The sequence below is a fragment of the Eleutherodactylus coqui genome, chromosome 5, assembly GCF_035609145.1.
Source record: "Eleutherodactylus coqui strain aEleCoq1 chromosome 5, aEleCoq1.hap1, whole genome shotgun sequence".
Classification (NCBI taxonomy): domain Eukaryota; kingdom Metazoa; phylum Chordata; class Amphibia; order Anura; family Eleutherodactylidae; genus Eleutherodactylus; species Eleutherodactylus coqui.
The window spans coordinates 42,354,846-42,375,067 of NC_089841.1; the positions used below are offsets into that span (position 1 = coordinate 42,354,846).

Here is a 20,222-nt window from a genome sequence, read left to right on the forward strand (position 1 = left end):
GAGGGTCACCATACTATAAGGGATCACTGAGGGGCAGTATTACTGAGGGGGGCACCATACTATAAGGGGTCACTGAGGCGCAGTATTACTGAGGGGGGCACCATACTATAAGGGGTCACTGAGGGGCAGTATTACTGAGGGGGGCACCATACTATAAGGAGTCACTGAGGGGCAATATTGTTGGGGGGGGAGTCACTTTTATAGCACTACTACTGTGAGGGTCACCATACTGTAAGGGGTCATTGAGGGGCACTATAAGTGTGAGGGGGGTCACTAAGAGGCACTATTACTGAGAGGGTCACCATACTATAAGGCGTCACTGAGGGGCACTATTGTTGTGAGGGGTCACTGAGAGGCAGTATTACTGAGAAGGTCACCATACTATAAGGGGTCACTGAGGGGCACTACTACTGAGAGGGTAACAATACTATAAGGGGTCACTGGGGGCACTATTACTGAGGTCACTATATCATAAGGGGTCACTGAGGGTCACCATACTATAAGGGGTCACAGAGGGACACTATTGCTGTGAGGGTCACCATACTATAAGGGGTCACTGAGGCGCAATATTGTTGGGGGGGTGGGTAAATCACTGAAGGGCACTACTACTGTGAGAGGGTCACTAAGAGGCACTATTACTGAGACGGTCACCATACTATAAGGGGTCACTGAGGGGCCGTATTACTGAGGGTCACCATACTATAAGGGGTCACTGAGGGGCACCACTACTGTGAGGAAGGGGGGGAGGGTCACTGAGGGGCAGTATTACTGAGGGTCACCATACTATAAGGGGTCACTGAGGGGCAGTATTACTGAGAGGGTCACCATACTATAAGGGGTCACTGAGGGGCACTATTGCTGTGAGATCACCATACTATAAGGGGTCACTGAGGAGCACTATTAGTGTGAGGGTCACCATACTATAAGGGGTCACTGAGGGGCAATATTGCTGTGAGGGTCACCATACTATAAGGGGTCACTGAGGAGCACTATTAGTGTGAGGGTCACCATACTATAAGGGATCACTGAGGGGCAGTATTACCGAGGGGGGCACCATACTGTAAGGGGTCACTGAGGGGCAATATTGCTGAGAGGGTCACCATACTATAAGGGGTCACTGAGGGGCAGTATTATTGAGGGGGGCACCATACTATAAGGGGTCACTGAGGGGCAGTATTACTGAGAGGGTCACCATACTATAAGGGGTCACTGAGGGGCACTATTACTGAGAGGGTCACCATACTATAAGGGGTCACTGAGGGGCAGTATTACCGAGGGGGGCACCATACTGTAAGGGGTCACTGAGGGGCAATATTGCTGAGAGGGTCACCATACTATAAGGGGTCACTGAGGGGCAGTATTATTGAGGGGGGCACCATACTATAAGGGGTCACTGAGGGGCAGTATTACTGAGGGGGGGCACCATACTATAAGGGGTCACTGGGGGCAGTATTACTGAGGGTGGCACCATACTATAAGGGGTCACTGAGGGGCACTACTACTGTGAAGGGGTCACTATGGGGCACTATTGCTGTGAGGGGTCACTGAGGAGCACTACTACTGTGAGGGGGTCACTATGGGGCACTATTGCTGTGAGGGCGTGGCTTGCCATAACAGGGACTTCCCTTCTCTGATATCTATCTGGCCGCAGTGCAATCCTGCCAGCCTCCCGCTCTACAGCTCAGCCCTGCTCCCTCCTGTCACACTGTCCGACAACGGCGGCCTCTGAGCCGCTCATCTGTCCGCTCCCACCCTACGTCACACGTCACCGACGTCATGACGCAGCGCTGGAGGAATTAGATGACGTCACCGATGGGTAGGCCCCTGAGCCCCCACTGACGGCCTCCGCACGCATTTTAACCTCTTCGCCCCCAGATGGCGCCGCCCGATGGCGCTAAACTGTACGGCTCCGCTGGTAGCTCGTGATCGGGTGGCCGTTGGGCGCCGCTAAGGCAGGTGAATAAACGGAAGAAAGGCAGTGCCGGGGCGGCCGCCTGCACAAGACACTCCGGGTCGCCGTCATACTGTTATCTAGTAGTAAGAAAAATAATCAGGCATCGCCAGGGCAGCTCACTTTAGGGTCCTTCGTAGGCGGAAGTGTATGGAAGTGCTGTATATTACTGTACGCAGAAAGCCCCCACTTCTAGGTGGCCCGTATGAGCGCCTGTTGGATTATTCTGCATGTGTACTGTGCTTTCTCGGGTGGTGAAACACTTACTCGCCCCCCGGATGAAGAGGGTTTTGCGGGGCTGCGGACGGCCGGCGCCACCCGGGAAGTAGTGCTGTGCTGGCTGGAGCAATGTGTGAGTGCACCGACTCCTTACTGCACCGCAGGGCGCGCACTCAGCTCTGCTACGCGGAGCGCACTTCTTCTCTGCTGATATCCCTTTAAAAAAGTTTCTTTTATTCTTCTAATAAGTTTGTTTTTGGTGCCTTCTGCTAATTCCTACATGGTGGCACTTATATAACCTGCTGGGCTGTTATGTAACGTCCTGCTGTGTTACTGACAGGCTGGACTCCGGGGCTCGGGGGATTTCTGCATGAACCCCAAATATAGAACTTGTCCAGAGAAGTACTTTTAGTTGTCATGTGACAAGCGCCATTGATTCAGTTGGAGCTCTCGTTAATCACTCGGCTTTTCCAGAAAAACCTAAAACTAAGAAATCGCTATGTGAAATCTTTAGCGATGTGACTGTAGGGGGCGACACCACTATGTGCATACTGGACAAGCCGTTTAAGAGCCCCTCATCTGCACTATTGGGGCGGCTCATTTTGCAGAGTGACCGTTTTAGATTTGTTTTTGTTTTACTTTAACATGATGAAATGGCAAAACCACATCAGGAGAGCTGTAAATGGATTGTGTGGGGATAAAAAAAAAAGCGAAGTAGACCGAAGTGAGCGCTGAGTTATAACACGTTTTATGTCACTTATTGTCATGTGCAGCACTTCCTGATAAATGGTACAGTTCTAAATCCTCTGTATATACACTGTACTCTATAATATAGTATACAGTAATCTCCTGTATAGTCATAGAGCTACATGATAACATTCTACTACCTGCAGCCGCCACTAGGGGAAGCTCAGGAGATTACTGTATATACATTGTACTCTATAATATAGTATACAGTAATCTCCTGTATAGTCATAGAGTTACATAATAACATTCTACTGCCTGCAGCCGCCACTAGGGGGAGCTCAGGAGATTACTGTATATACATTGTACTCTATAATATAGTATACAGTAATCTCCTGTATAGTCATAGAGCTACATGATAACATTCTACTACCTGCAGCCACCACTAGGGGGAGCTCAGGAGATTACTGTATACTATATTATAGAGTACAATGTATATACAGTAATCTCCTGTATAGTCATAGAGTTACATAATAACATTCTACTGCCTGCAGCCGCCACTAGGGGGAGCTCAGGAGATTACTGTATATACATTGTACTCTATAATATAGTATACAGTAATCTCCTGTATAGTCATAGAGCTACATGATAACATTCTACTACCTGCAGCCACCACTAGGGGGAGCTCAGGAGATTACTGTATACTATATTATAGAGTACAATGTATATACAGTAATCTCCTGTATAGTCATAGAGTTACATGATAACATTCTACTACCTGCAGCCACCACTAGGGGGAGCTCAGGAGATTACTGTATATACATTGTACTCCTATGGAGGCTCTAGTATCCTGTTGTACCGCCTCTAGCTTGGATACAAGATGTGATACGTGTGGGCAGGACGCATACAGCTTCCTCCAGCATATTGCTTCACATTTGCTGTAACTGAGTCTCTAGCAGTACATGTAATGGGCGCCGTGAGACCAAATATCCTTCAGCCAAGTGTCTGGAAATGCCTCCAACAGACACAGGGGTGTAATCCACTGGTCCCAACACCTCCCAACAGTCTGGTCAGACGCTCCTCTCTACTGATGGTCTGTTGGGGGTCCTGAGCCCGGTCACCTTGTGTGCCCTCACACATCCACTGGTCCCAACACCTCCTAACAGTCTGGTCAGACGCTTCTCTCTACTGGTGGTCTGTTGGGGGTCCTGAGCCCGGTCACCTTGTGTGCCCCCATCCACTGGTCCCAACACCTCCTAACAGTCTGGTCAGATGCTCCTCTCTACTGGTGGTCTGTCGGGGGTCCTGAGCACAGTCACCTTGTGTGCCCTCACACATCCACTGGTTCCAACACCTCCTAACAGTCTGGTCAGACGCTCCTCTCTACTGGTGGTCTGTCGGGGGTCCTGAGCCCTGTCACCTTGTGTGCCCCCATCCACTGGTCCCAACACCCCCTAACAGTCTGGTCAGAACGGCCCAGTGGGGTACAATTCATCACTACGACCATCCAGCTCCTCACATCCCAATAATGCGCCCCTCTCTAGTAACGGGGTGAAATCTCTTCTCTGCATCGTAGAGGCGTCTAGTGGCCAACAAGCTCTACACAAGCGGAAGAAGAGGTCGCTACACACAAGGAGCCTCCGAGAGCCTCTTATAGGCCAAGGGGGGAACCACGTTTAGGGCCTCCGGTGACAAGACCGTCCATCTAATCACCACAACTCTCATCATTTGCATGTCTGCCTGAGATGGAACTGCGGGACGGGTTTTGCAGCAAAATGACAACTTCTTGTAGGGGCCGGAGTGTTTTTTGACAAAGAGTGTACATTGTGCTGTATAATGTATTCTAAAATCCTGCAGTTCTCGCACTGACCACTAGGCCTTATAATAGTCTGACACTTTCTGTTCTGTAGAGGGCACTTCTCAGCAGTCTTCTCATTATCACAAGCAGGATTGGAGTGATAAGTCACACCTCTAGACAGATAATTCAGGATTCACCAGCTCACCGCCTCTGTCCCTGCACAGGACTCAGAATACTTACCAACAGAAGTCAATTGGTCTCTTCCTTCTGAAATGTGAATGGGTCCTGTGCTCATAACCATTAGTGCTGTAGGTGTAATAGAAGAAACTAACATGGGAGGTCTCTGTCCTCGAGACCTCCCAAACAGATTTCAAGCAAGAAGTTGACCTCGTCCGGGTGCTTCACTTTAAAAATGTATTATTCCAGACTCCTAGGTTCATACAAAGAGCTTAAGTCGATTATATATTGAAACTGCAGCGCGTTTCGGAGCAGTAAATCGCCCATCTCAAGCATACTTGTTGATGGGAGATATATTGTGATACATTTCCTTTTATAGTACCTCCAGTTCTTAAAATCTCTTGATTAATCAGCATGTGATTAAGGATATAGGATTATATCTTATTACAGGACGCCTCTTCCTCCACTTGTTCTCCTGCACTGATAGCTTACTGAATTCATAAGCACACTGGAGACAGAGAGGAGATGAGTTATTGGATCACTGAGGGATTGAGTCACTGGATCACTGAGGGATCGGGTTACAGATGCTGCCCATAGAAGCCTATGGAGAAGCAGGAGACAGACACACAGATGCTGCTGTTCCTAGTCTGTGTCAGGGTTTTAGCATTAGATGCCAGCGCATCCCTCCGCAGTAACAGTAAATCACCAGTGGCCAAAGTAGTCGTTGTATGTTTAGGACTTGTCGCTTTGCGGCCATATTGGTTGGAATTTTTGAATTTACTGCTTAGAATCTAATGGGAAACTGTCAAACGCGCAAATGTGGCTCTATGAACAGGCTGCCTAGAAGGTCAACCCGCACACTTTAGCGTTCCACCATTACTGTATTTACCCAGTAAATGTCGCGCCAAAAGAGGTGGAAATGTCACGATTTTCTCATCCAAGAACCGGTATCTAATGTTTCTGTCGTCCTTGTAATACGACTTCTCTCTGTGTCTGCGCAGGGTCTTGCAATGAGGTTTTAGAAAAACTTATTTCACTTCATCCAAGTGATTTGACCTAAATGGCGCAGCATGACTTTGCTCCAGCCTGGCTTAGTTTCCCTACACCGCCGTCATCCACAAAGGTAAGGCTCTGACTCTTCCGTGTGACGCTGGTGGTGGGTGCGGGGTTTATCCTTTCCTAGTTTCTTGACTACTGTAGTCATCTGGGTGTTCTGCTTGCTCTGGGGTTGTCATGGTAGCGCCAACTGATCTGTGCATGGACTTCCTGTCCTGTGATCTCCCTTATTGTGTGGCAGGAACTAACCATAAAGCTGCTTGGATGGGTGTGTAGAGTATTAATCCTTGAAGGCCTAGTTTGCTACTTCGAGAGCCTGTAGGTGGATCTCTGCTCTGGTGAGGTCTCTACGGCACTAACGGAGTGCAGACTGCTGTAAATACAACAGAGTCGTCTGTCCGTGGGGTGCGGAGACCGAGCTCCGTGCTAACCTTAGATTTATCGTTGCAGACCGCTCTGAGTGCTGAGAAGCCTTCCGACAGCCGCTACAACGTGATCCGGAGACGTCACAACTCTTCTGATGCATTTGATGCCGCTCTGGGGCGCTCCAGTGGTGGTAGGTTTTTATTTTAGGGGTTAGATAAAAATGCTAAATCTATAACACCTCCCCTTCTGTCTATTGCACATTGTGTGCTGCTGGTCTCGTCCTAGGGGGGGGGGGGCATTTTTGGCCTCCTCAGCAGTTGTCCCCGCAGCTCCTTCATCTGTAGTCACACCACTGATAACAGAGGTTTCCGGCAGCTTCCAAACAACATAAGTCGGGGCTCGGTATATATGACCCTATATTATATGGCAGCCATAGGTGTCTGTCCATTACCTTCTCATAGGAGACACAAGAAGCAGCGGGTTCTCCGGTCAGCACTGCGCTGAGTCAATGGGGAGAGGTTTCAAAAGGCCCATTTAGACACAACGATTATCGCTCAAACATTGAGCGATCACTTTGCGCTCTGAGCGGAGGATACAGAAGACAAGTGTCCCCGCTTGTCTTCTGCATTTAACTGCTTCCCGCTCCGAGTGCCCCGCTGTTATACAGCCGAGCGCTCTGAGCGGAGGATGCAGAAGACAAGCGGAGTGTCCTCGCTTGTCTTCTGCATCCAGCTGTTCTCTGCACGGAGCGCCGGGCTGTTATACAGCTGAGCGCTCCGTGCCGGGTATGGAGAACACAGCTGGACCGCTCTGTTCTTCATACCCAGCTATCATCAGGGAGCGCAATACAGCTGAAACAATAGTATCAGCTGTATCCAGCTGTGAATCCCTGATAAGAACGCTGAAAGACGACGATGAGCGACGGGAGAACAAAAACTGCAGGATATCAGTGCAGCTACACACAACGATTATCGCTCAAAAGACGATGAGGGTATGCTATTAGGACAGACCGCAGGCATGTCCTAATAGGCGGAAATACATGGCAGCCCTGATCCTTAGTAGTGGCTGTTGTGACTAGATGGCAGCTTACACACACAGCGTCCACCAGCTGTTTATGGTTCACCTACTACATACATATATACAACCTGGGGTGCTAAGAGGTTAAAGGTGTTACTCCTATCTTATAAAGTGATGGCATATGGCTGGGATATGCTATCGTATTATGGTTGGTGGGGCCTGACCTGCGGGACCCAACTGATGCTGAGAATCTGCACCACAACCTCTCTGGCTGCATAATACGAGGGCCCGTTCAGATGGCGGATTTTTGGTCTGAATAGATTTTAAAAAAAGGAAGTGCACCACTGACCCTGTTAAAATGATTGTCCAGGACTTTAACTTTTGACCTGTCCGCAGAATAGGTCCTAAGTAGTTGATTGGCGGATAGTTCTGTACACGTTGCAGCGACTCTAGCTGGTAATGCAGGCACACCTCACGTTGAATTCAATGCAATACCAACATTGGCCACTGCACTGTGGACAACACTATCTGCTTCCTGTGCTGTCTTCTCTGTGCTGTCTTCCTGTGCTGTCTTCTCTTAGTGGACCGGATATGAGCTATCCTGAACAAAAGTTATCAGTAGTCAAAGCCCCAGACAACCCCTTTAATCCATTAAAAGGGAAAGCCCAGAAGGGTTTCTGTTTGGAGGGATTGGCTGTACTCTTAACCTTCCCCATTAATCCCATCTTCCTTCTTGGTTTCTGGGTTTAGGTAATTTTGGGAGAAAAGAAAAAAACGGTTGGCGCTCGCAAAGCAGAAATGGATCTGAGAATATAAATCACAGCGGTACACAGAACGGCACGGGCTCCCGCTCCCGGAGCGGCACTTTTCACGGCGGAAGAAGCCATGGCTTTCGCGATGAGAGTATTTCAGAGAGCGATGCAACTCATAAAGAGGACCGCGAGCGACGCAAGCAATTTGAAGCTGAAGACTTTGTACGTAATACAAGCAATGTACGCCGTTACAGGGTCAGGAAGGGAAATGGCTGCGTCTCCGTGAGGCTGGAGTCGCACAAGCCGTTCTTGGATCCAAAAGGAAGACTTTAGTATAAAGGACTTTGTTCCATTTGCTTCCTGTTGGATCCACTTCTGGCCTTGGCATCTCTGTCCTGGGTTTTCTTTGCAGGAAAACATTATAAAACTGCATTTATATGTATAATGACCGGCCCCTTTATTAGCCGCATCTTGTACAGAGTTTTGGTGAATCTGATTTCTCTGCCTCTATCACAGCAGGAAGTCGCAGCATGACCTGAAACGGCACAGACTGGCATCTTCCTCTTTCTTCACTTCTAGCTTCTCTGTTGACATACTTGTAAGCATTCAGTATGTACACTTTTTATATTCTTCATGCCCGTTTTCTGTTGTTTTCCAGCCTTCTCTGAACCCGGAGCAAGATGGCGAGTATAACCAAAACAAGTCTGTGGCTGCAGGAGTTTGGGGTGAGTCTTGTAGGGGTGACAAAAAGTTGGGGGAAAAAAATATGTACAACCAGGACTGGAGGGTCACTGTGGTGGGTAGTAATCAGATCCTAGTGCAAAAGTGGATGGCAGCGTATGCTAGGAGTTGCAGATTGGGGACTACTAGTCTATAGTCTCCCATTGCACATGCATTATGCTGCCATTAACCCCGTAATTACTGCTCATACACCTTTTTTGTGACGCTGCATCAGAAGCCTGGCACAGATCTCCTCTGCTTGGGCTTGGCTGTGTAATGACTAGCACCAACTCTAACAGTGGGGACTGAGGAAAACATTGATCCCAGTCGTTTAACCCTTTACGTGCCACTGTTAATGTGAAATAGAAGAAAAATACATTTTTTTAAACTGAAAAAGTTGCAAAAACCAACAACTTTCCTTACTTTGGCAACTGACGGGGCCCCCGTTTTTGTGATTTACTGGAGGTCTCAGTGGTCAGACCCCCACCAATCAGCTTGTTAACCCACAGATCAGCGATGATTAGTTGGAGCCGGATTACCATTTTAGGGCGCAAACAGACTTTGGCACTAAGATGTATTCATTATTGCACTCAGACTATATTTTGAGCACTGCAGCCATGCTCTGCCTGTTTATAGCATCGGGCATCTTTAGAGACGGGTTGCACCTTACAAAAACAGGTAAGCATATATTTGGTGGGTGCCTTGCTTCACTCGTTAGGAGAGATTTAAACTAGAACAATATGGGAAGGGAAGTGAAAGGCCCGGTAAAAATATACAGGTAATTAATACATTTGAGAACCTCGCTATTAGAAGTGGAAAGAAAGAACAGAGATAAAAAAGTAAGAAGGCAAATAGAGGAGGAAGAGACACCGATCACAAACTAAAATGGTTTTATACAAATGCCCAGAGCATGGGAAACAAACAAGGAGAATTGGAGCTCCGAACACAGGAAGAGAAATATGATGGTCATAGGCATCACAGAGACTTGGTGGAATGATACACATGATTGGAATACAGGGCTAGAAGGATACAACTTATTTATAAGAAACAGACCTAAAAAAAAGGAGGAGGTATTGTGTTGTATGTTAGGAAAACATTAATCTCCACAGAGATTCCAGCTTCAGAGCATGGCAGTTCTGTAGAAACTGTTTGGGTAAGAATACAAGGAGAGATCAACAGAAAGGACACCATTGTAGGCATTTACTATAGGCCACCTGGAGAAGCAGAAGATATGGAGGAACTCTTTCTACATCAGATGGCCAAGCTCTCAAAGAAGCACAACATAGTGATTATGGGAGATTTTACCGATCCAGACATTTGTTGGGAATCTCTCTCAGGTAAAAGTAATGGATCCAACAAATTCTTATCCGCTCTTGCTGACAACTTTATCTTCCAAAAAGTAGAAGAGAAAACAAGGGGATCTGCTATCTTGGACCTAATTCTTACCAACAGGGAGGGAATGGTTGAGGAAGTAAGGGTGGCTGGGACCTTAGAAGGCAGCGATCATCCTATCCTTGAATTTTGGATAAAAAGGGGAGGAAGGCCTGAGAAGACTCAGACCTCAAGGTTGGATTTCAGAAAGGCAGATTTTAATGAACTCAGAAAGAGGATAGGAAGAATCCAATGGCTGGATGATCTTAAGGACAGAAATGTCCAAGAAGGTTGGGAAATATTGTGAAATGAGATTCTCAAAGCACAATTGTTAATAATCCCGAAAGAAGAAAGAATGAGAAGCTTTTAAAGAGATCAGGATGGATGAACACAGAACTTGCACACATGTTAAAAAGGAAGAAAAATATGTTTATCAAATGGAAAGAGGGGGGAATATCTAAAGAAGAATATAATGCGGTCTGCAGAAACTGTAGGGCAAGAGTCAGAAAAGATAAAGCGAATAATGAATTGAGGCTTGTAACAGTGGCCAAAAGCAATAAAAAAGGATTTTGGGGGTATGTCAAAAGCTAAAGAAAAGTCAAAGATACTATTGGATGCTTACAAGATGAAAATGGTGAATTGGTTAAGAATGATGTTGAGAAGGCCGAACTCTTAAATTCCTATTTTGTATCTGTTTTCTCTCAGAAAGTAGATGGAACATCAACTGATCTTCCCTGTACTATTGGGGGAATAAAATAATGCAGGTTATCTATAAGCAGAGAGATGGTGAGGGAACACTTAGCTAACTTAAATGAATTCAAGTCTCAAGGTCCAGATGAATTACATCCTAGGATACTAAAGTAAGCAGCAGAGGTAATTGCTGAACCACTTGCCTTAATCTTTGAAAATTCCTGGAGAACAGGAGAAGTCCAAGAAGATTGGAAAAGGGCAAATATTGTCCCTATCTTCAAAAAAGGGAAGAAGGTGGATCCAGGAAACTACAAGCCTGTGAGCCTGACTTCTATACCGGGAACGATCTTTGAACAAATTATTAAACAGCATTTATGCAAGTACTTGGATAAAAATGGAGTAATTAACCAGAGCCAGCATGGGTTTGTAACAAACAAGTCATGCCAGACTAATCTAATTTCCTTCTATGACAGAATCATCGACTGGGTTGATCAGGGAAATGCGGTGGACATGGTATATCTTGACTTTAGTAAAGCATTTGACAAAGTATCTCATACTATACTTATTGAAAAAGTGACCAAATATGGGATTGACAAGGCAACTGTTAGGTGGATTCACAACTGGCTGAGTGATCGTACTCAAAGAGTGGTCATAAATGGCTGCACATCCAAGTGGAAGAATGTATCAAGCGGGGTACCACAAGGCTCTGTCCTAGGCCCAGGGGTGTTCAACATTTTTATAAATGATCTGGAGGAGGGAATTGATGGGAAACTGATCAAATTTGCTGACGACACAAAGATAGGAGGGATAGCTAACACTAGGGAAGAGAGGCTGAGAGGAGACTTAACCCTTTCCAATCCACTGTCTGACGTCTGAAGACATTCTGATTGTACAGGTCCAACTGTCGGTAGACGTCCGGCAGGGTATTATTACTGTATATTACTGGCTGCTCTTGTCAGGGGGCCTCCCCAGCATGTCCCATGCCGCAGTACTGGCTCTAGCCAGCAGGTGGTCCCATTGTATAATGGCAGAAAGAGAAAACCCCCTAGGAAACCCTGAATCCAAAATTAGATTGCAAACGGTTAATGGCTGTCTACAAATATCTGAAGGGCTGTCACAGTGCAGAGGGATCAGCCCTATTCTCATCTGCTCAAGGAAAGACAAGAAGCAATGGTATGAAACTGAAAGGGAGGAGACCCAAGTTAGATATTAGAAGACACTTTCTGATAGTGAGGGTGATCAATGAGTGGAATAGGTTGCCACAGGAGGTGGTGAGGTCTCCTTCAATGGACGTGTTCAAACAAAGGCTGGACAGACATCTGTCTGGGATGATTTAGTGAATCCTGCACTGAGCAGGGGGTTGCACCCGATGTCCCTGCCAACTCTACCATTCTATGATTCTACTCAGGCAAGTTGTCCTTGTTGGCTCACACGTTATTGAGTTCGCTCAGTGTGTTTTGCTGTGCTCCAGGAACTTGCAGGGTTGAAGATCACAAATATTGCAGCGTCCACAGTCTAATAGAGAGACCTGTAACCGTCCCTCCTTCTACTCTGCAGCACGGTGCTTATACAATCCTCGATGGTTACTTGATGTGTTAGTGCTCCATCTGCTGGAGCATGAGTGCACTGCGTTCCTCTAGCATCACTGCTTTAGGTCTCTTTCACACGGGCGACAGTGATATTACTGCGAGAAAATAGCAATATCTCAGCTGTGTTCTGTGCAATATCGCTGTGTTTTCTTGCGGCAATATCTCAATTTCATAGCGCTTTTTTGCTAGGATTCTCGTGGGGTCTGACTAAGGAAGAGTAGAGTGGGATAATGACCTGATGTGATCTAGACTCTGCTTCTCTTAATACATCCCAGAATTGTTTGCCTTTTTGGCTGCTGCATCACATTGTTGACTCATGTTCAGTCTATGTTCTATTAGTATACCCAAGTGTTTTTCACATGTGTTGCTGCTTAGCCCAATTCCTCCCATTCTGTATGTGCTTTTTTTAAATTTTTCTTGCCCAGATGTAGGACTTTGCATAAACTTTCGATTTGAGGGGTTGCCATATAACTGTAATAGGACTGTAGTAAGCGGCGGCTACAAAGCAGATAAGCATGTTGTAGGGGTCTTTGTGGTCTCGCTCCTTACTGGATCTCCTCTTCTTGTGCAGAATATCCTTTGAATAGTAAATCCAGACCTTCACGATTGCTGGTCATTAGGAAAGGGATGAAAGATGACTTCTCGCTGTCCGGATATCCAATCGCAACAAGTTCTCGCAATTCTGCTGTGAAGAGTGGAAGCGATGCGCCTAAGAGCCTGGAAGCCAAAGAAGCGAGTCCTACTCAGGTATAGAAGAAGGGTGACTGTTGTCAATCACAACCTCTAAGGCAGATAATCTGCACCGATGGACGCAGGTCAATCAGTGCTGCTTATCTGAGCCGCGGTGCAGTTACATGGACAATTGTACCGCATTATTTCTGTGTGCTGCGAGATGCACAGGAAAACGGCCCATTAACCCTTCCCAATCCACTGTCTGACGTCTGAAGACATTCTATTTAAGGGCTGTACAGCTCTGATGTCAAAAGACATCCGGCAGGGTATTGTTACTGTATATTACTGGCCGCTCTGTTGTTATTGGCTCTAACCAGCAGATGGCGCCATTGTATAATGGCAGAAAGAGAAAGGTCCCCTAGAAAACCCTGAATCCAAAATTGGATTGCAAAGGGTTAATTTTGCTTGTTGAATTTACATGTGCATGTTTTTGTTTTTTTTACTCATAGCAATGAGAGAGAAAAATTGCAGCATGTCCCATTCATCCCTATAGGATCAGGAAATAATAAATTGCACCGTGCTTTTTTTTTTTTTTTTTTCCTCCACCACAAAACCCATCCCGCTCTCATAAAACCCACGGGTTTGCACTGTGATATCTGTTCACATTTGTTGACTGATGTTGCACTCGCCCACGTAAGTGCACCCTCATGGGGGGATCAGCCATTATTAGACTGCGGAAAAACCTTTTCGGTGAAGCAAAAGCCCAGACAGACATGTTAGTAGCCAAAACTCAGAGGCAAAAAAGATGGTGTGGCCACCCCTAGTATGATCGCTCGTCTTAATACTCCTATCATTGGTCAGTTTTACGCTCCCGTAAATAAGCTGATCGTTTGCACTTTTACACTTCCCAACAATTGGGCCAATGTCTCAGCCAGATTATCGGGCCATGAAAAAAAACGCTTATAGAATAAACCCTTAAGGAGAATGTAGTCAGGAAGTAGTCCGGAACTTGACATTGACAGATTTGTGAAGGGCCTTTCAAGTCAGCGGAGATGATGCCAGAGCGGGTCTGTAGAGCGCCACTGCCAGCTCTAGCGTTGGTTCAAGCTCACCGATGTGAATGTCAGACCACCATGTATTGCTGGGGTCCCCTGTAACTCGTATCGTTCTGATCCGCTGCGAACAAGGTTGAATGTGGCTTCTAACCATCTTTTGATTCCGCAGGAACAGAGCTGTCTGCAGTCGGAGGAGCACAAGCTGGAAGGTCTGGATTCTTCTAATGAAAGCTTCAGCCCAAATCTCTGTGATCACTCTGACTCTTTAGATGCGTCTCTGACGTCGGTGGATGAGGTAGCTGCTTCTTTCATGTATCGCTTATAGGAGCTCCTTTATCAGGGGCCTCATGGGCAGATCAGATGCTTTTCTTTCTTAAAGGCTAGCTACACCTTTGCATCTTCATTTGAAGACTTTTTATAATTGTTTATTACATTTTTTTGATTATTTGCGGTCTGTGCTTGTTTGGTTTTCCAAGCCTCTGTAGACTGGAGGAGAGACAGATTAGCAAAACCCATCAGTGAGAGTAACCTTGAGGGGGTACATTACACAGTAAGGGATTTGTGAGACACGACAACCCAGGGGTTTTCTGCAGTGACAGGAAGAAGGCAGCACGTTGTCATTTAGTAAGTTCATGCGAGTCTTCTACACAGGAATGTACAGACTATGGAAAGCTTATATGCCATTCTTTATTACAGTCACTCCAAGTCATAAGTTGTGACTGGAGGGAGCAACCTTATTACAGAGGGCTGTATGACGGTGTTGGGAATATGCTGATCATCTGAACAGCCCCCATACTCGAGCATGCTGCACCTTCTGGTACTATTTATTTATTTTTTTATGCTTTGCTCTGCTCCAGATCATTTACCCCCTCCTACAATCAAATTAGTAGCGCTCATCTCCCACCACCTTGTCATTTGCATTAAGGAGCACATTGTATTGTAATCAACTACACCCTTCATATCTGTTCCATCACCACCAATCTATTCCCCACTAGTAAATAGTAAGGGATACACATGGGAAAACATTGGGTAGTGTTGATTAGTTGTGGAACAGAGCCTCTGACAGAGGGGAGGGGGAAGTTGAGCTTCTGTTTGCTTATAAGAGACCAGCTGATAAATGCTGGGATGCCCCCTAGCCAGAACTCTCAATGGTGGACTTGAGGTAATACAAGTATGAGGCTTTTTAAGTGCATGATATCAAAAACGCTAAGAAAAAAAAAACAGGTGCAGCATTTTCTTTTCTGCACGGACTTGGTAAGATGCGTGTATTGATCTTTCATGCACCAAAGTTTCACTGCTTTTTAAGTTATTTAGACAATGCAGTGAAATTGTTTAGTTTTTTTTATTTGTACCACAAAACCGCAGTGTTTTAATGGTTTAAAAAAAAAAAAAAAGTAACCACACTATTTCAATAAACCATCGCTCCCCCTCTTAGCTGACATGCGCATACACCTATATACCAGTGGCTTCCAAGCTGTCTTGCCTCGTCTTATTGATGTACTGGTTTCAGTTCTGTCACACGTAATTGATAAAAGATGGCGCATGTAACCTGCATAACATCTGTCACCTTTTGTATAGTTGAGCGGCTCCGGTCCTGCGGCCTGTAGGTTGCTTACAAAGCCAGGTCAAGCCAAATGTCACAGGTCATGTGACCTCTCATCAGAACACTGAATGGGATTACATTAGTTACCGGGCTGCACCTGTACCTGCAGGTTCAGCCTCACAATTATCAGGAGGATGTGAGCAGTAGCTAGGCGTCTTGGAATAGCATCCTCGAGATTTAACCCTTTCCAATCCACTGTCTGACCTCTGAAGACATTATGATTTAAGGCTGTACAACTCCGATGTTGGAAGACGTCCGTCAGGGTTCTCTTACTGTATATTGCCAGCCTCTCTGCTGTCGGAGCCTATCCAATGTGTCACCTCATGCAGTTCTGGCTTTAGCCAGTATATAGCGCCGTTGTATAACAGCAGAAAAAGAGTAAGCCCCCTAGGAAAACCAGGATAGAAATTGGATTGGAAAGGGTTAAAGCATATCTGAGTTTTAAACAAATTTTCTACCACCCCAGGTTCACCCCGCCAGCTGATTTGCTGCTATTTGCACCCTGTTTCGTGTCTAAGTTCTGATTGTCAGGTGATCTTCCTCATTTTTCTGTTTTGCCGTTTGCAATCCACTTTCAGGAAGGGGGCGTGTAGCAAGCCTAGCATCCTGCCAGTAGTTTGTGTCCTGACTTCCTTGCTCTTACTTCCCATGCTGCATTGCACTGTCTCTGGTCCAATCAGCTTTCCCAGGATGATTCAGGCATTCAGAGATATTCTGGCCAAATGAGTAGTAAACTTACTATAATGTGTGCGCACACTAAAGGCAGGAGAGGCAGAGACTGTGGTGATCGTTATCAGTGTCTGCAGATCTGTCAGCCTGCAGCCTCTGAGTGCATGGGCGATGCCTGTGAAGATAACCCCTCCTCCTGTTGCTATAGAAACATCCCTTTGTTCTTGTTACTACAGAAGCTCTGTTCCTAACAGAGAGTGGATTGCGGAGGAGCTGGAAGGGAGACCCCTAGTGGCAGCCAATTCAATCGTTATTTACAGTGATAAAGCAACAACCTTTTTAATGCAAGTATACTACAGAAGTGATGAGACTTACACAAGCCAGTAGATGAGAAAAACGTGTTTGAAAAGTTAGTGCCCCTTTAAGCACTCAGACAAGCCGTATATTTTAGACATAAATGCTGTGAAATGAGGAAAGCCGGTTCTGCGATACCGACTCGTTCTGCTGACTTCTCGCAGCTGCAGAGCCAGTTTTTGATTTCTGCAAACCCCATACAAATTTTGTACAGGACAGAAATCTCATGTGAATGCAGCCTACTAGTAAATGACTCCTAACGAACCTGCGTGTAGCGTTCCAGCCAACGACAGTCTGCGCTAATGTCTCCCTGTTCCTTTTGTCTCCGCAGGACGTGGATGATTCCAGCCTGCAGAACAGAAGAAGCACTTGTCATGAACGGGACATCAACCTAAACTTTGATCAGGGCGGCATCCCCCAGGGAAACAGAAATTCCTTCACTTCCAGACAAATCACACAGTCTTCTACCTTTTCTCAGGAGGATGTCCTGTCGAGTTCACTGGAAGCAGAGCACAGGTATTCACTGACTGCAAGCAGAGGTTGTATCCATGATTGTCTCTAAAGTGCAGCATCCAGTCCAGCGCTCTTGGGGGTTGATGTGATGGTGAATTGGGGTGACCGTGTGTGTGTGTATGTATATAATTAGATGAAAGGACCGACCGACCGCTAATTCTCCAACTTCTTGATGTCGTAGAAACATGAATTTTGGCACAAGCATTGATTATGTCATAAATAGAAAAAATTAATGGGTCCCAACTCGATTATTCAATTCTAATCAAACCATTTCCTCGACTCCCTGGTTCACATTGTGCATTACTATGTATCATTAGTCTCAGATGCTAAACCTGCTTTGATTGGACGATGTGAGCAGTGCTGGCCTGCAAGAAGCAGCATGTAGTGTCTAAGACTACCAATGCATACTAATGTACAATGTGCGTCATGTAGTCGGAGAAGTAGTGCGGCCATCTTTGTTTTCCATAACTAAAGGGTCACATTAAGGGTGGGTTCACCAATAGTCAGTGGGAAAAATAGCGCTGCATATCCTATTTTCATCTGTTTTATGCAGGGTCTGTGGAGATCGGACAGCACTCAGCTGGGTGTCCTTGTGAGGTCTGATAAGACTTGTACTTGAGCTTTTCAGGCACAACGCGCATTCCGCCTTAGACTTATCACAGATGCAGATGAAGTTCACAAATGACGAGACCTTCTTGTGACTTGTAGGTTACTGAAAGAAATGGGCTGGCAGGAGCACAGCGAGAACGATGCGACCTATGCACCACTCACCGAAGACGAGATGAGAGAGGTCCAAGCCATTAGCGAACAGGTAATCGTGGAGAGTCGGTAGATGTAACAGAGTAGCGGTCTCATGATTATCATTTCCAAGAGTCTATCACTACAGGTGGCCCTACATGTGATGTCTATGCAGTGTCTAGACATGATAATGTTGGGGTGTTTGATGAGGATGATTGAGCCTGTAGGATTTCATCATGCAGTAGACTATCCGCAGCTAGTGGGGTCTGGAGGAGTGGAAGCAGTCATTGGGGTCTAGAGGAGGAATGGGAAGCATCCACTAGAGGTTAGGAGGAGCAGTGCAGACGGTGGGGCCAGGAGGAGTGGGAGCAATCATTAGGATCTAGGGGAAGAGTTGGAAACCGCCTCTAGAAGTTAGGAGGAGGAGCGGTGCGGACGGTGGGGCCAGGAGGAGTGGGAGCAATCATTAGGATCTAGGGGAAGAGTTGGAAACAGCCTCTAGAAGTTAGGAGGAGGAGCGGTGCGGACGGTGGGGCCAGGAGTCGTGGGAGCAGTCAATTAGGATCTAGAGGAGGAGGGGGAGGCATCCACTAGAGGTCAGGAGGAGGTTGAGCGGTGCAGACAGTTGGGCTTGGAGGAGGAGTAGGGGACACAATGGGGCCTGTCTGCAACCTAAAGATGTTCGAGTTTCCATAACTTTCCTTTTGTCTGCACCTCTCATTATGTGATTCTGCTCTTATTCATTTGCCTCCTCCCTCTCTTGCCAGCTACAGAAAAGCGGGCTCAGGAGGAACGGGCTCATGAAAAACGGCCTTTCTTTAGAGTTCAGGTTGGATCCTTGGAGACGCAGCACTTTCAGAACAACGTATGAGGACGACGATTCGGAGACCAGCAGCAGCGACACGTCAGACGACGACTACTTGTGAGGAGGAGGTCACGAACGCTCGTCTTGTCCTGTATCTGACGTCTTCTCCTCGGGCCGCTTCTGCCTGGAGACATTTCTGCTGTTCTCTTCACTTCTTTGTACAAGAACACTGTAGACTTGAAGATTTTTTTTGTTCAGCGTTTTTGATTCTTTCCCGGCTCTGGACGTCGGCCGCGTAGAGAAAAGTTTGTTCTTTCAAAACAATTGTTAGTTACGACTTTTGCCAAGGTTTCTGTTAGGATGTTTCCAAAAACCAAACCAAGCACTTTAATTGTCTCCTTTGCTCCACCGCAGTCCATACCATGATGTAGCATGTCAGATGTCTCAGATGTTCGGTTTCCTTGAGGCCTTGAATCAGAATGGTTTTTGTTTAGTTTTTGTTTTCCTCGTTTTTGCAAGTGCACAGATTAACGCGATTGTTGTTTTCAGTGTTTCACTATCAAGGATTTACTGGGTTTCTGGACCGGCCCGGCAGTTGTGAAGTGACTTGGACTTAATGCTGTTCAAAATAAAGTTATTTTGATATTAAAAACTCATGACTGGATCCCATGACTGCGTCGTTCCATCTGGTTTGCTTTCAATCAATGCACAAAAAACATTTTTTTTCCCACATGGCCCTGATATGGGCACATCTGGACCTACTTGTATCACCATAGGGAACGCCTTGCAGTAGAGCCCTCCATGGCGGTGGAGGGTTCCATTTTTGAGCGTTGTGCCCATATGAGTGAGTGTGTGTAGGGGAGGTGGTCTAAAACTTCTTAGGATCTTATTTAACCCCTTCCCAACATCTGCTATAAGTCGCTTTCACATAAGATAGAATTACACCGCATGATGCAGCCAAATCCGGAGCTGCGGAGTTCCACACCAAAATCTGCAGGTCTGATTGTGGATTTTGATGCAAAATTGCAGTCAGGTTTTAATTCTGCATTAAAATCTATGGCTGCTGCTTGCGGTGCGTCGTGCGGCCTATTTTGTCCCGTATGACAGGTCCCATACATGTAAAAGTGCTTCCTCTGTATTAGTTGCACATAAGTTAGGCTGTCTTGTGCAGTCTTGGTCAAGTCACTGCAGTGACAGACAACATTTCCGAAGTCTTAACTTATGCGCAACTAATAAAGATGAAGCACTTTTAATGAAGCTGTGAGTATTTCACCTTTTTGGTCCCCCGGATGGGGCCTGAATTTTGAAGTAATACGTTTGATTACATGGATCCCGCATCTAGATCCATTCTAAGCCTGCATCATGTACTGGACCAACAGAGTCTCCCCTCAAGGTGTGGAGTACGTTTGGGTGCTGCTGTCAC

At 46.3% G+C, this 20,222-nt stretch overlaps 1 protein-coding gene across 3 annotated transcripts; it reads left to right on the forward strand.

Moving 5' to 3' along the window:
• The first annotated feature begins 1,801 nt into the window (after positions 1 to 1,801).
• On the forward strand, positions 1,802 to 19,451 carry GPBP1 (GC-rich promoter binding protein 1). 3 transcript variants are annotated; one of them, XM_066602382.1, is made up of 10 exons: positions 1,802 to 1,956; positions 5,831 to 5,952; positions 6,336 to 6,441; positions 8,019 to 8,242; positions 8,679 to 8,745; positions 12,962 to 13,137; positions 14,287 to 14,412; positions 17,075 to 17,259; positions 17,965 to 18,067; positions 18,762 to 19,451. In XM_066602382.1, exons 2-10 carry the CDS (start codon positions 5,890 to 5,892, stop codon positions 18,918 to 18,920), a joined length of 1,209 nt encoding a protein of 402 aa, XP_066458479.1. In that variant the 5' UTR covers positions 1,802 to 1,956; positions 5,831 to 5,889; the 3' UTR covers positions 18,921 to 19,451. The 3 variants fall into 3 exon arrangements, with proteins under 3 accessions (XP_066458479.1, XP_066458481.1, XP_066458478.1); XM_066602384.1 differs by having other exon boundaries at positions 1,810 to 1,952; XM_066602381.1 differs by lacking the exon at positions 1,802 to 1,956 and adding an exon at positions 2,135 to 2,303.
• The last annotated feature ends 771 nt before the right edge of the window (positions 19,452 to 20,222 follow it).